At 39.6% G+C, this 14,488-nt stretch overlaps 1 protein-coding gene across 2 annotated transcripts in view; it reads left to right on the top strand.

Annotated features, from left to right (window-relative positions):
* LOC141802370 (glutamate receptor ionotropic, kainate 2-like) overlaps nucleotides 1-14,488 on the top strand; it is a 93,003-nt gene that overhangs the window by 10,536 nt on the left and 67,979 nt on the right. For both annotated transcript variants that reach the window (XM_074685921.1, XM_074685920.1), the window contains exon 2: nucleotides 12,403-12,570. In XM_074685921.1, coding sequence (XP_074542022.1) covers nucleotides 12,403-12,570 — 168 coding nt within the window. The remainder of the gene's footprint in view (nucleotides 1-12,402; nucleotides 12,571-14,488) is intronic.

Below are 14,488 nucleotides of genomic sequence, written 5' to 3'. Positions count from 1 at the left end.
GTCCTTCTCACCGTGTTGTCTTTGTCTGCCTTTGGCTCTCAGCTTGTCTCCTGGTCCTGCCCCTCCACTTTGTTCCCTCTCACTATCATCATGCCTCACTTTTCCTCTTTCCCTGGTCTCACTGTCCTTGCACACAAAGGCACAAATCCTAGAATGGCAGACACAGTCCAAATCTTAATTTCCCATTGTACCGTCGAAATTCAAAGCAAAGAACAAACGTACTCTGTCTCATCTCCAGTTAGGCTGTAGCCTTTTAATGTCATGACATACTTAATGATGTTCTTAACAAATATGAGACATGCATAGTTACATCATTTCCACTGGCGTTTTGCGGCACAACACTAATTTATCTTAGGGCTTTCAGCTTTAATTACAGATATGGCTCTAATGAGGTCATTTTAAAACCATATGGTTTACTTGGAAAATCCAGATACTGTTTTCACCCACAGATGCTAAATCTGACATTGAAACTTAAGCCTTGGCAAAGTGTCCCTCTAATGCTATTAAGAACAAAACAAAACATGGAACTCTTTCTTAAAAAGCTTTAGAGTGCTGCTAATCTTATATTTATGTGAAGTGATTGCTGTTATTGTTTTATGACCTGACACACAAGACACAAGCTTAGCCTTAAGTTGTAGCAGCTCAGCTATTAGACTCTCTTGCCACTCTGCGTCTGCTAAAAAGCATCAAAATTTGAACATAAAACTGGTTTAATCCTCTGTATACCTTTGTTTGAAAAACAAAAGAAAGTATGAAAAATCAAAGCCTGCATATTTAAACCAAGTGGCAACCTCCAGTCTGGGAATATGAGACAATGCGGAAGTGCTTAAATCTGCTGTTTCTCGAGTGTCCGCTTGAGGCTAGCTTCAGAAGTACTGGAAGTCACATACACACCAAGACAAAAAAAGCCATTTTCAAAGCAGAATTTAATCTATTTACAGCCTGGTTCAAAAAACGTCTCCTGTCCAAGTCGCTTATTTCACTATCAGCACCCACTGTACGGGGGGTGAATTTTTTTCTAACTCAGCAGTTCAGAGGATATTAAGATCTCGAGCTCCCCCAATAAGAGGCACAGCTCAGGGTCACGTGACTGACAGGCGCCCTATGGCTGTACGCAAAGCCCTTGCCACTACCAATATGGCCGCCATAGCCGATGTGCTTCATTTTCTGTTTCAGAAACAGACGGGTGACGTCAGGGAGACTACGTCCATGTTTTATACAGTCTATGATTTAAACACAAACAAACATTATGGTAGCTCAACCAACTTTAAAATCTCTGCTACCACTGGGGCATATGTGCAGTTAGTGGACTTAATAATTGAATGTTACCATCTTGGCCAGTCAGCACCAGAGTTTCTAGTCATTTGAATGAATTGTTAACATTTCTTTTACCCTAACATAGCCATTTCCACAGGGTTGCTGAAGCTCTTGCTACTGCCATAATGCATCAATGCTCTACCACCCGGATGTAATCAAGCACAGATGTCAGATAATATCTTGCAGCTCTGAATGGGTCGGTCTTAGTTTGACATTTGAAGAAAACTGACAGAATATTGTCGGGAGCAATATGCTGGCTCTGCTAATGTTAGTTACACCGGCACACTGGTTTGAGATTGTTTAGCCAGAGGATCCCATATTTTGCTGTTACATACATTGCTTGGTTCTATGCTTTACCCTTAAGCTATTAAGATATTCAGGAAATGTAATTTTTGTTGACACACTTCAGGAACAGTGGTGTGGGTAGGGACGAAAAGAAAAATAAATGTATAGGCTCATACAGTTTAGTGTGTTTTCCCAACCAGAAAATGTTCCTGGCTTACACCACAGTTGTTTTCTAACTTAGTTCAGATTGGATCCTGGACACTGGTTACTGGTGCAAAATTGTAATATTTATTATTTATGCCTCTGTTAATAGGGAATAGGAAAAAAGGAGACTTTCAAGGCCCTAAATAAGAAAGTATGGTGCCTTTATTGATTTTCTAATCCAGCATTTTAGATCACATCTTTGGATTTTCATCTTTGATTTATGTTTCTGAAGGTTTTAAGAAATTATTGTATCTCAAGCAATGACTCAGCTAGTGATGATTTTAAATTGTAGGCATGATAACTTAATCAGTATTGATTTCTATTTAGCTCATTAATGTCCATGTTTATCAACCTCTTTGTCAATGCCTATTTTAGAAATGAAAAACCACCAAATTATATGAATCAATTTGTTTAAATCCAGGAAGATGTCTGATGCTCTCTCTCCTGCGTTTCTAAAAACCCAGCCGTAAGCGTTAAAGAGCCACCTCCTGAATTAATTCTTGACCTTTGGCTCTGACTGGGAGATAACATCTGCCCTGCTACAAGAAAGAGAGTCTAATTTTACAGCCATTTTGTTGGAAATTACAATGGGAAGAGTGTAATACAGGGCCATTTTGATGAGCGGGAGAGCAGCGAGAATTAGAATGAGAGCAGCGCAGGGCGATAGCGTCTTGTGTAATTTGCTCTGACCTAATTGCAACATTATAAATTGAGCTCCTTCTTAGTTCTGTACCAAGGTCGGCTGCGTATGATACATGTCAGGTTCATGCTGGAGATGTTGTAGTTTGAGTTTATTCTGCTTTCACACTCCTTTCAGATGTGAGTGGAGGCTTGAAATCTTCAGAAATGGCTGAAGAAAAAAAAGTCTTTTGGCAGGTTTGTAGAGACAGTTGGAAATCCCACTGCTTAACTTTCAGAGAGTTTGTCTGAAGACGCCAAAGATTTCATCTCCCTTCATTTGAGCAAATCCTCTTGTGTTTTAAAACCTAAGCGTTCTGAACTCACCTCCTCGCCTCATTCTTCACAGCTGCAACATAATAAACTGATGATGTCTCGACTCTTAAAACAATGGGAGAAAGTGATTAAAACTAGAAACACACATGAGCATGCATTGTCCCAATGTTTTCAAGGATGAACTCCTGCCTCTTTTAGCCTGTGGTAGATAATTAGCATCTCTCACACGTGCTTGAGCTTGATTAAAACTCAGTTTATGGCGAGCTGCGCTGTGAGGTCGCCATCTGTCACCTGCCGAGGCCACTGTGAGATGTACTCCAGTCACAGGGAGCGAGGAAGGCTGTGTTTTTATGTGGCTGCACAAGTGTGTGTGTGTGTGTTGTCGTTTAATAAAGGAGAAATGAAAGATGCACCGAAAGAGGAATAGAAGAGACGGATGAGGCATGAAGCATCAGGAAGCATTCTGTTCAATAATTGCCCCTTCTTGCTCCCTATAGCTCATATATATGGAGCCAAATCGCATATTTTTAGTGTTGGCAGAAAAATCTACTGACTGCAGTTTTGGGATTTGTGTTGTTTTGTTAAACTTCTCACCTCGTCACTACAGTTATGGGAATTCCTGTGTTTATACCTGAATCTCAGATTGGAAGTGTTAGAGCTTTGAGGCTCATAAAGCCCACAGCGTGTGAAAGCGACTGCGCTTTCCCAAAATGTGCATCAATCAAAGGACGTTTCCCTGCAAACACTGTAACATACAGCAGTAAATTATAGCTTTCAGATGTATGTTTATTTATTTTTATAGATCTTATTTCATGCTGTATCCTGGATTATTTGATGCAGGCAGGGAAGGACACATCTAAAAGTTTTCTCATCTCTGGTACCATCACTTACAGCAGGGGGAAAAGATTTCTGAAGTGTGCCCACAGAGAGACAACTTTGGGACAACTGAGAGTGACAGTGTGAAAATATTTATTGAAGCTCGACTGCTTGCTGTTATGCAGCACTGAATGATGCAAGAAGAGAACACAATGCATTGTCACCCTCCTGATATATTGTGATACAGCTGTGGTGCCCTGCCGGTGCTGGTTGGTGATCCCGTTTATCAATGTGCCTCGGAAGCTTTAAGTCTTCTATCTGCTGGTGGTAAAATTAAAGCTCCTGTGAGAAGTTTTCGCCAGTTATGAAGTTGGCTGAAATTAATGTCGGGATTGATTTATGGGCCCAAAAAGCGAATAAAAACATCGGTGAGTAGATTGTTGGTTTCTAGAGATCATTTTTAAAACCAAAGCAGGGGAAGTTGCCACACCTAAAAGCTTTAAGTACAGCAAAAATTCTCTGATGTTTGAGCTTTAGAAGAAAAGAGGATGAGGCTGTTCTATTTAAAAATACCCTAACATTCACAGACTAAAATCAGCAAAAAAACAGAAGGGCCTCTTTGTCCACAGGGAGCGCCAAATTCAATCCAAACCTAAAGGTCGTCACAGGAGCTTTAAATCTCGTTGACAACACCAAATTGCGCTCTGTAGTTTTTTTTTGACAGCAAAAATTATTTTCGGAAAACATTGCGATTTATCTTGATATGATATGTAGCTTATAAAACAGTTGAGTATTATGAAGATTGATTGATTGACTGATTGTATTTTTATTACGTGTCATGCACAAAAAGTGCCCAACCCCCATGGGTTTATAAGACACCAGAAATACAGTTGCGGTGTTCACAAAATATTCACAACAGTTACAAAGTTGCTTAATCTTTTCTCAGCTCAGTATTAAACGTCACACTCTGCCTTTTCACCCAGACGCTGCAGATAAAATCTAATACAGCAAAAATTCCTTTTTTGAAACATAACTGAGTTTTTCATAGTCATCAAAACAAAAAGAGTCAACATTTATCAAAGACATTTTCCTACGGAGTAAATCTCTTAGGTTATCATAAATTGGGCAGTAAAACATTAAAAGAATCTCATTCTCAGTTTCACCAAAGTAACACAACAAACACACTCTCCCTTCCCCTGGAATGGCATTAAACCCACCTGTCTCGATGGCGAGGGGTAAAGTTCCCGTCCTAGGATTCTGCATCATAACTAGTCTTTATAAGAAAATACATTTGAAGTGTTGGTTTGCACCATATATTGACAGACCATTATTGTCTGTATTTAGTAAACATAGAACTCATTTGACAATTTTCACTTTAAGGGGGGAAAAAAAATCAGCCTCACAGTTTTCAAAGCATGTTTTCATTTTGTCTAAAATTGAACTGAAATACTTTTATCAGTTGAATTGTGATTGACGTTTTCCAACGTTTCTACTGACATTTTACACAACAAACAATTTATTGATCAATAAATAATCTGTGGCAGTTGAAGCACCGGTGGAAACAGGATAATTAGGGAGTGTTTAGTTTGCATGTCAGTCTGTTTGGAAAAAGGAAATGTGTCAGTGTTGACAGTTTAAAACCAGCCATTTGTCTGAGCAGGCAGTTAAAATAATTCTGCTCGTACTGCAGGATTTATGCATACAGGTATTAAATTATGTACCAATATTTTGAGTATAGCATACCTTCACGGGAAACTATCTTTGACCTCCTGTTCCTTTAAGCAGCTTTTTTAAATCTCAGCACCAGGCTGTTATTTTTGTGTGTTTGATGATACTGTAGCATTTGGCTCTCCTATGTAGCTCTAAGGGGCTCGACTAATTTCGAGAGCGGGCACATATTTTTGTGGCGTGTGTGTGTGTGTGTGTGTGTGTGTGTGTGTGTTCACTTCGAGTTTATACATCTTATTTACACAGAATTTTCTTTTCACTTTGAGAGCAGTGGAGAGGTTGGAAACTGCGAGGAGAGACAGAAATCATTTGGGACTTCAGCGATTCAAGGCCTGTAGAAGTGTACTCACAGTTTGGCACAATTAGTACCAAAAAGGGGTCCCTGCTTGACAAATTAGCACACAAAATGTCAGCCGGTAGTTTAGCACATTCACAATAAGCCCTTGCAAATTAGCACATATTTAGAGGAGGGAGCTGGCATGTTATTATGAATAGAGAGAGTGAGCAAATTAGCACATCTGTTTCCAGCGCTCAGAATTAATACATGTTATATGGTCACTGGTTCTCCACTTGGTGCAGAGGATGGAATCAAGATAGCTGCACACTTTTCCGATTGATGACTATATTTGTGTTCATTACAGGAGATTGATGACATTGACCTTTTGGTAATGCTATGGCTAGTTGTTAGCTCTGTGTTAGTGAACTTTGGTGAATCCTCTCAGAGGTGTGTTTTAAATTCACACATCAGTTACTTCCCCCAGACTCGGTTGTTTCTTACCTGACAGTCTTATTTAGGCTCAATCTTCGAGGTGCGTGATAGTGTGTGTTCCCTCGTGTTTGTTTGTGTGAGTCAGCCGCAGGCTTAGCGTCCGGCTGTGGCAGGTGACAGTCCACTGTCAAGAGGCTTTAAGGTGACACGAGGAGATTCTATTCTGGAGAAATAAACACACAACAAGGAAAACAAGTTGGATAACAAGAGCTGAATGGATGTTCACATAAGCTTTTCTTTAATGGTTTCATGTTCACTTACAGAAAGTCTTGCAGTCATGGATTGGTTGCTGAATCAATGGATATATTTCTTTCTGTGCAGTATTCGCTGGTTGTTTTTAGCCTGTTTACTTATCGTGAAAGCATTGATTTATGTTGAATTATATCTCAGAGAATTCTTCTCTATGCTAATCCAGAAACCTGTTTGGCTTCAGCTTGGCTCCTGAGTGAGATCCCTATCATATGTCTACTGAGAAAATGTTACTATTAACCAAGTTTACTGTTGTCCTTATCTCCCTCTTACACAACCAGTATTCTCTAGATAATATCTATGAGCCACCGCCAGAGGGGGAAGAGCTGGTCGAATACACCATGATGTAGCACCTGTGTTGACAAAGGAATTAAAGCAGTGTGTGTTTCTGCAAATATGCATTTATATTGGATTGGAGTAGGGTGTTAGAGAAAATGAATCATGTTGGAAAGACTGTTATGAGACTTATGGACTTTACTGTTTTGAAATTAGTTTTCTCATACTACACTGCTGATAGTTTGTTTGCGTGATGTCATGGAACCAGCCGGTGGCCTGCACAGATGATGTTTCCCATGCACAATAGAGAGATTTTAGAAGACAAAATCGACCCTCATGCAGCGCAGGAAGGTCAGTCCACCACAAGGGGAGCCTCAGATTAATGACCAGGGGCGGTGACTCTCTGTGGGCCTTCATGCATCATGTCCCATTCAACGCCAAACATGTCAGGGAGCGCCCCCACTGGGAGTTTCGGGGATATTTACGGAGCATTTCCATCACTTTTACCCTCTTGAGCACTGATCCTCTCAGGCTGAAAGACACAGGGAGACAGATACAGGCCGGGGTGTTGTTCGGGTGTGGTGGGGGGAGGTCCTCAAGCTTATAACTGAGTGTCTTCAAGCGCATACCTGGGCCACTCGCCCTAGCGACAGGGTTGCTCACTGGTTGCCATGGCACCCATCCTACAGCCCACCGCCATCCTGCAGCTGTGCTGCTGGTCATTAGTCACACAGACAGGCCGTATGCACTATCACAACGCCCTTCCTCTTCCAATCAGCCTCTCCTGAGTCAAACTGCAGAGGACTCTCAGCCGTAGCACAGATGCATTTGTTGCCGTGGTTTCATATATGACTCCTATCTCCCGGTGCACACCAGTATCTTTTGTTGAGAGTGCTAATTGGGTTGCCATTCATACTTTAATGTATAACCTTCCGGTGTTTGTTGTGATAGATTCATTTAATTCCAGTTTTTGATCACTGTCAGTTTATCTTTGTTTAGAGGAGCATGTGATTATGCTTTTATCACTTAGTGATCATTGTTTGTATCATACACTTTCATTTAAAGGTTATTGATCGTAATTGTTTGTTATGGTGTTTGTCCTTGAGTGGTGAAGGATTTTTGTTCAGAAATAGTTTCAAATAAGATCATTACTAAGCCTCTTACAATGTTAATTCATAATATTCCATCCAGAATGCATTGAAATAACTGTAAGCAAATATTAGGAGTGGAATAAAATTAACAAAAGAGAGAATTTCCTCCCACACTGCCTCTCCATTCCCACTTTCTACTCTCTCTCTCTCTCTCTCTCTCTCTCTCTCTCTCTCTCTCTCTCTCTCTTTCTCTCTCCTACACACTCTCACACACACACACACACACTCTAAGACACTTAGATCAGTGGGCCTGTTTCCTCGTCGGGGTGATTATCCAGCTCATAACTCACTCAGAGCTCTCACTTGCACTATAATTCACACCAATCCCAATGATGGCGGCTCCATAATTCACGCACACACTGATTATCCAAGCTATAACTCACACACCTGCAATCAGGCAGACCACAACACCCAGCAGTGAGAGAAGGATGGACAGAGAGATGCTTTGAATGAGTGTTAATAGACATTATGTAAGCAAAATTAAAGATTAAAGTATTGAACTCATTGTTTTACTGTCGTTGTAAGAAATACTGCTGAAACAGCTTCATGTGTGCCACATTTTTTACTGAAATGTAGATCCCCATTGGGACAAAAACCCATCCCAGTGGGGATATATTTGTATCAAACCATATATAATTTCATGTAACATCGAATGACTCATGTTGCCAAGTATTCTATTCATACTGAAAATACAGTACATTGCACTGTGTTGCTTTGTAGTGTGTCATCCGGTCTGTTGTGTTGTGTGACTTTTTGTTCTCTTGTCTCATATTAAGTATAGTATTGTATCCAATGGCATTGTAACATGTTTTATAATGCATCAGTTTGTACTACATGGTACATGGTTACCTCCACCAAGGAGGTTATGTTTTTGAAAGAGTTTGTCAGTCTCCTTGTTTGTTTGTTTGCCTGTTTGTTTGTTTGTTTGTTTGTCTGTGAACAGTGTAACTCAAAAACTTACCAACTGATCTTGATGAAATTTCCAGGAAATGTTCAAAATGGGATAAGGAAGACGTGATTAAATTTTGAAGGTGATCTCCATGATAAATGGTGAGATTGCTTTGCGAAACAATACAAGACAAGGTCACCATAATTTCTGACAGGTGTAAAAGTGTGATCCAGATCCTGGCAATATTCTGGATACTAAGATCTGAAATATGAAATATGTACTGGGTCATCATAATTTTCAACACTGTCAGGTAACAAATTATTGTACAAACCTGCAACTAACACCAAATTGTAGCAGACAGTCTGCTGAAAGGGAGTATAACATTAAAGTAGGACTAAGGTGTTGCGTGACAATCACAAAATGGTTGGTGGAGGTCTGCACTCTCTGAGTGCTTCTCTAGTTTGGTAAAACATTGTAACGTATCCTGTCATATCGAATTGTATAGTGTCATATCATACCATATTATTTGTGTGTTACAGTATTGTTACACATTTCATCCTTCTGTACTTTATCATATAGTCTATCATACCTTTTTATCCCACTTTCTCACTCATCACCTAACTGTATTTAATACTTGACTCTGATTGGTCAAAACCCCTATAGTTCCAGTTATTGACTCTAAAAAGCCTGACTGATGCTGGGGACAACACAACCACACACAATTGTCTTTTTTTGATAGCATTAGGAAACAAAGGGGAGGATATTTGGAGATATTTGGACACTGGAGAGCACAAACTTCGATTAACTGACCAGTCACCAACAAAGAAAAGAAGATGAGAGAAGGAAACAGGATGTTAAAACACATGAGAAACTGAGTAAAAGAGATGTTGGCAACAGCAAATGGCAGCGTAGAGTGGGCTTTGGGAGTGTTATTAGTCTGTCTGAGTGAGAAGAAAATGCCAAAGAGGACCTCAGGTTCTGCATTATGCCTAGACTCCAAGATGAATGAAAAGTGAATGACAGTAAAGCCAGCCTATGTTAGAAAATGAAACGGGATGTTCAGTCAACCCCAAAGTCTGTTTATAAGAAAACCCCCATAGATGTGCTACCAACCACTAAATCTGAATGACTTTCTTATGTATGGAAAATAATATTTCGATCAATAAAATTATCTTTGTATCAGTACTTAGTGTCAACATGCTTGTAAGAAGCAGAGTGATATATAGTGAATGGAAGGTTGAGTGAATGTACCATACCATGCCATAAACTGAAATACAGCTTCCTGTCACTCTGTGTCATGTCATATCATATTCTGTCTAATTATACTTTTCCACATTTAATCATAATTTATTACCCTCCGAAAACACTCTCAAAGTCAGACAGGAATATCTTCAACATTTTAGTCTCCTGCTCCTGTTACTTATTTATTTTTGTTTGTTTATGATGCTCCACATTTCTTTAGAGATACACGTGGCCCTTCTTTGACTCTGTTTAATGTCCCTTATTATTTTGTTCTCTAAGGTGTAGGATTTTCTTTTAAACCAGCAGTGCGCCAAAGGAAATCTGATGAGCGTAACTTAATACCCGTCTGCTCATTTTCGTAGTCAGAACAGGCCGGTGGAGCTTGGTCTGCTCCCTCAGGGCAATACTGTGATAATTATCTATTAGGTCAGGCTGACATGGTTCCAATCATCTTTAATGGTGAATCTCGGCTATCCGTTTCTTTTGGAGATTAATGTGCCATTTTGGTGAAATGAAATGCCGTGAATAGCAGCATGCTCACATCACGTAGCTGTATTGCAGGAGGAATGACACATAAAAACCTAATTATTATAGCTCACTGAGTGACAGTGAAGTGCTGAGATGTACTGAAGGGCCTACACAAGTCTGAACACTGATCTCTCTTTCCTTCTCTCAATCCCTATTTTCCATTGGACTACACATATAGAAATATAATAGAAATAGTTCTCTGATATGGCTGTGCCATGGTGACAGTGATAAAGCTCACTTCCCTTGGTTAATGACACCTTCTTTGCCCTCCTGTACTCCTTCTCTATCACTCCCTTCAATGGCCAGCTGCTATTTATAGCTTGGCTGTCTATAGTTGTACATCTCTCTTTTTCTTCACTCTTTTAAAAGTGCGTCACTCTCTCCGTCTTTTTCTCTCACAGCCTCACTTTTTTCCCCCACTGCTCTCCGTAATTGAATCGATAAACAGGCTTTAAACATTTTTTTTTTCAGGATTTCGTCAAACCAGTTCTCTGTCCTTAGAGAGGACGGGAGCCGTGGACGGACTGCTGAACTCTGCTCTCCACTCAGAGTGTTTTTTTTTTATTTTTTCAGCACAGCCTTCACAACCCCCTTTCATCTTTTTTTCTTCCCCTCATCTATTCTCTTTTAAGTTTGATTTCTGTAAAAACTTTCTCAGGGTTTTCGTCCATCCTCAAAGGTGCACGTCTTTTTTTTTGTTATGTTTATTTTGGATGTTAAAAGCAGCAGCTTGACTCTGCATCTGTTTCAGATTTTTCTTTTAAGAAACAATTTTACCAACAGCATCTTGATTTCTAGGAGATACTGATATGTGGAAATACCGTCTTTATTCTCAGCAACCCTGAATTAAGTCCTATCCGCCTGGCTCAGAGTTTTCCCAAAACGCACCCAATTGAGAGTGTGTGAATATGATTATAGTCGTTACACAGAATCAGATTTGTCATAATTTCTTTAGTGACTGTCAAATGAATTCAGGTAATTTACATGTTAACACAATCCTTAAATGAGACCCATTTGTTGTGGCTTCGTTTAGGATTCTGCACAAGAGTGATGGGCCATCTGGAGCTTTAATCGTTATTGTTCAGCTCAACATAACTGACAAGTCTGATGGGAGCTGTTTTAAGTTGACAGCACCTTACTTTGTCTGTGTTATTATATCATCTCACTCAGGCTCATGCAGCGTGCCAAAATCGGCGTGTGTCTTTTGTTTTTGCGTTGAGGCCTTTTTCTTCGTTAACTAATGAGAAATTGTAAGGTAGGATTTTCGTACGTCTACGAGGTAACAAGGTTTCCCAGGGCAGGCACAGCATGAATCTCCCATCAGGATGCTCTGCCATTTTAATTCAGCAAAAGAGGAATACAAAGAATAATAATGTGGGAACTTTTGAGTCAATATATTCAACATCAGTGTAATATTAAAAATTTGAATGTTTAATCTCAATTTTTCACTTGACTTCTTCACAACCTCTGCCTTTGTGTATTTTTTTTACCACTCATTCTCTCTCAGGTTCTCTCTTTTCTTCACTCACTGTGCTCTCACTTCTGTCCTCCTCCTGTTTTCCTCTGCTCTCCTCTTCTTTCCGAATTACCCAAATCAATGGGACAAAATGAAAGTGCAAACCTTCCATCAAAGCAGAGCAGGGGGAGTTAAAGAAGGGCAGCCACCCCTGAACTCACCTCCCCACGAAACTAATTGCCCTTAATTACGCAGATGACTGCCACAGAATGTAAATCAGATGAGATCCAATGTGCTAATCCTTACTGTAAATCTGCATTATGTCATCGCGTAACTTCACGGCAGAAAGCACACAGCATCGATATCATGAGTACAAATACTGAACACTGTGAAAAATAACAACTCTGCTGCTTGAACTGTAACTGAAGGCGTCATATTGATCACTTACCTAAATGTTGCTTGTGTTAAGGATTCTGATGCAATTACAGAAGAAAGACATGTTCAATCAGAACTCTTTTCTTTATTTGTCAACCCTCAGGAGGAATATTCGAATCCATTGAGAGCGGCCCCTCTGGAGCAGAGGAACTAGCCTTTAAATTTGCCTTGAACACAATCAACAGGAACCGCACCTTGCTCCCAAACACCACACTGACCTATGACATCCAGAGAATAAACATCTTCGACAGCTTCGAGGCCTCCAGAAAAGGTAAAGTCTCGTCATACAGAGAGCACATTTTGTAGTAGCTGCTGTTTTGTTCCAGATCATTCCTCACACACTAGTTTAAAAACAAAGAAACAAAGGAGGAAATAGATTCTGTCTTAACTGTATGAAGCAAGTGGTTGAATTACTTAGATCATAATCTATCACCACAAGAAAATTCAAACTATAACCCCCAATGAACACAAATAAAACTCTGTACATCATGTTCCTACAAACCAATTTGAGAGTCTGCTATTGACTGTTTGGTTTAACAGCTCACAGATTATGTAAATTGAACATTAACTACCAAAGATTGGAGACAACACAGAAAGTCAATAAAGACAATCTCATTCTGTCTGAAATCACTCCTATTTTCTATATTGTGCACTTTGTTCACGTTTGCCGTTCTGCTACTCAAATTTTCCAATAATTTCTTTAACCCTTTATTTACTGAGGCTGTAAACACAGAAGAAAGTCAGAGTCATAAAGTAAGAGGATTTCACAGGTAGGCATCACCTTATATAACCCCGAATGATTTTCTTCTAGGCACAATAAAACAACAATGTGAAACAAAACTTATCACACTTCTACAGAGGATCAAATGAAGGATGAAAAAATGACATCTCAGGAATGAAGTTTTATCATGAGAATGAGGTCATGATATTACAAAAAATGAGTTTGACATTAGTAATGTGATAGTTCTCAAGAATTAAGTTGTAGCTTTACTGAAATGATGTTTGAGTTTTACAAGAGTAAAGTCAAAGTAGTAGGTCATAGTTCACAAGAATCATATAATAGTTTTAAAGTTCAAAGAAAATCAAATTGTAAATTTACAAGGTTATATGCATATGTTTAAAAAAAAACATTTGAGTTTGTATTCATAGTTGCATACAACTAAAAAAGTTATAACTCTACAAGAATACATGCTTAAAAAATGATTTACATTCCTCAGTTTCATCAGAATCAGAAATACTTAATTAATCTCAGGGGGGAAATTTGGTTTTACCATTGCTCTCTCACTTAATACAGCAGTTGGAAAATGAGATGTAACAGGGCCATAAATCAAAGGGATAGATATACAATAAAACAAGCAATAAAGTAGAAGTAAGTAACAAAATAAGCAATAAGTATTAAACCAGATAAAAAACTATTTACATTATCTGTGCGTTCACACCAAAAGAGGCAAAAGAGGCAAAAGCAGCAAGCATGCCCGGAAAAGCTAACAGCGGCCAAAGCAGGCGAAATATTTTAGCCGCTTCGGCCACTCATCATGTGACAGACGTCAAAGTAAAATCGCGCTTGTCCTTTAAAGGAGCCGCACAGCGGACTTCTTCACAGCAACAGCTGCTTGCTGTTGTTCAACTTCAGTTTAAGGCATAGCATGAACATAATGTCAAATCACCATCTAATCAGTCACAAGCAGAGCAAGTGAAAACCAGGTCAACGGCATCTGTTCAGATCCTGGCTCACAGTCCAGTACGAAGCCATCCACGGAAGGATCCAGTAGCGTAAACCTCAGATCGTTGCTGAAAAAAGTTAGTCTGGAGCCCTGGTGACATCTCATTCAGATGAGGCAAGAAACGCTTGCATGCTAGGCTAGGCTACGTCTTTGCCACAGACTACACTGCACTTCACTTTGCTATTTTCTGCTATTACTGCACATTTTTTGAACTCACCAGAACAACCTACCACCTCCGCATCCTGATCCCAGGCAACATTGTTTTGTTGTTGGTCGCGATAGCCAAAAAGGCGGACATTAAAAAGAAAAGGCTAAGCCCGAACACAACTTATGAGCTTTTCGGGATCCATGACGGAACTAGGAACCAAAGTTACATACGTTGTTCTTTAGGGCTCGCTCAGTCGAAGGACATCTCTACTCTGATTGGTTGCCACCGTTTGCCGCTAAACTGCATCACAGCTAATT

The sequence above is a fragment of the Halichoeres trimaculatus genome, unplaced genomic scaffold (assembly GCF_033239565.1).
Source record: "Halichoeres trimaculatus isolate MK-OKI-2021-1 unplaced genomic scaffold, fHalTri1.1 fHalTri1_scaffold_13, whole genome shotgun sequence".
In the NCBI taxonomy this organism is placed as follows: Eukaryota; Metazoa; Chordata; class Actinopteri; order Labriformes; family Labridae; genus Halichoeres; species Halichoeres trimaculatus.
This window is presented reverse-complemented; position numbering and strand designations above follow the sequence as displayed.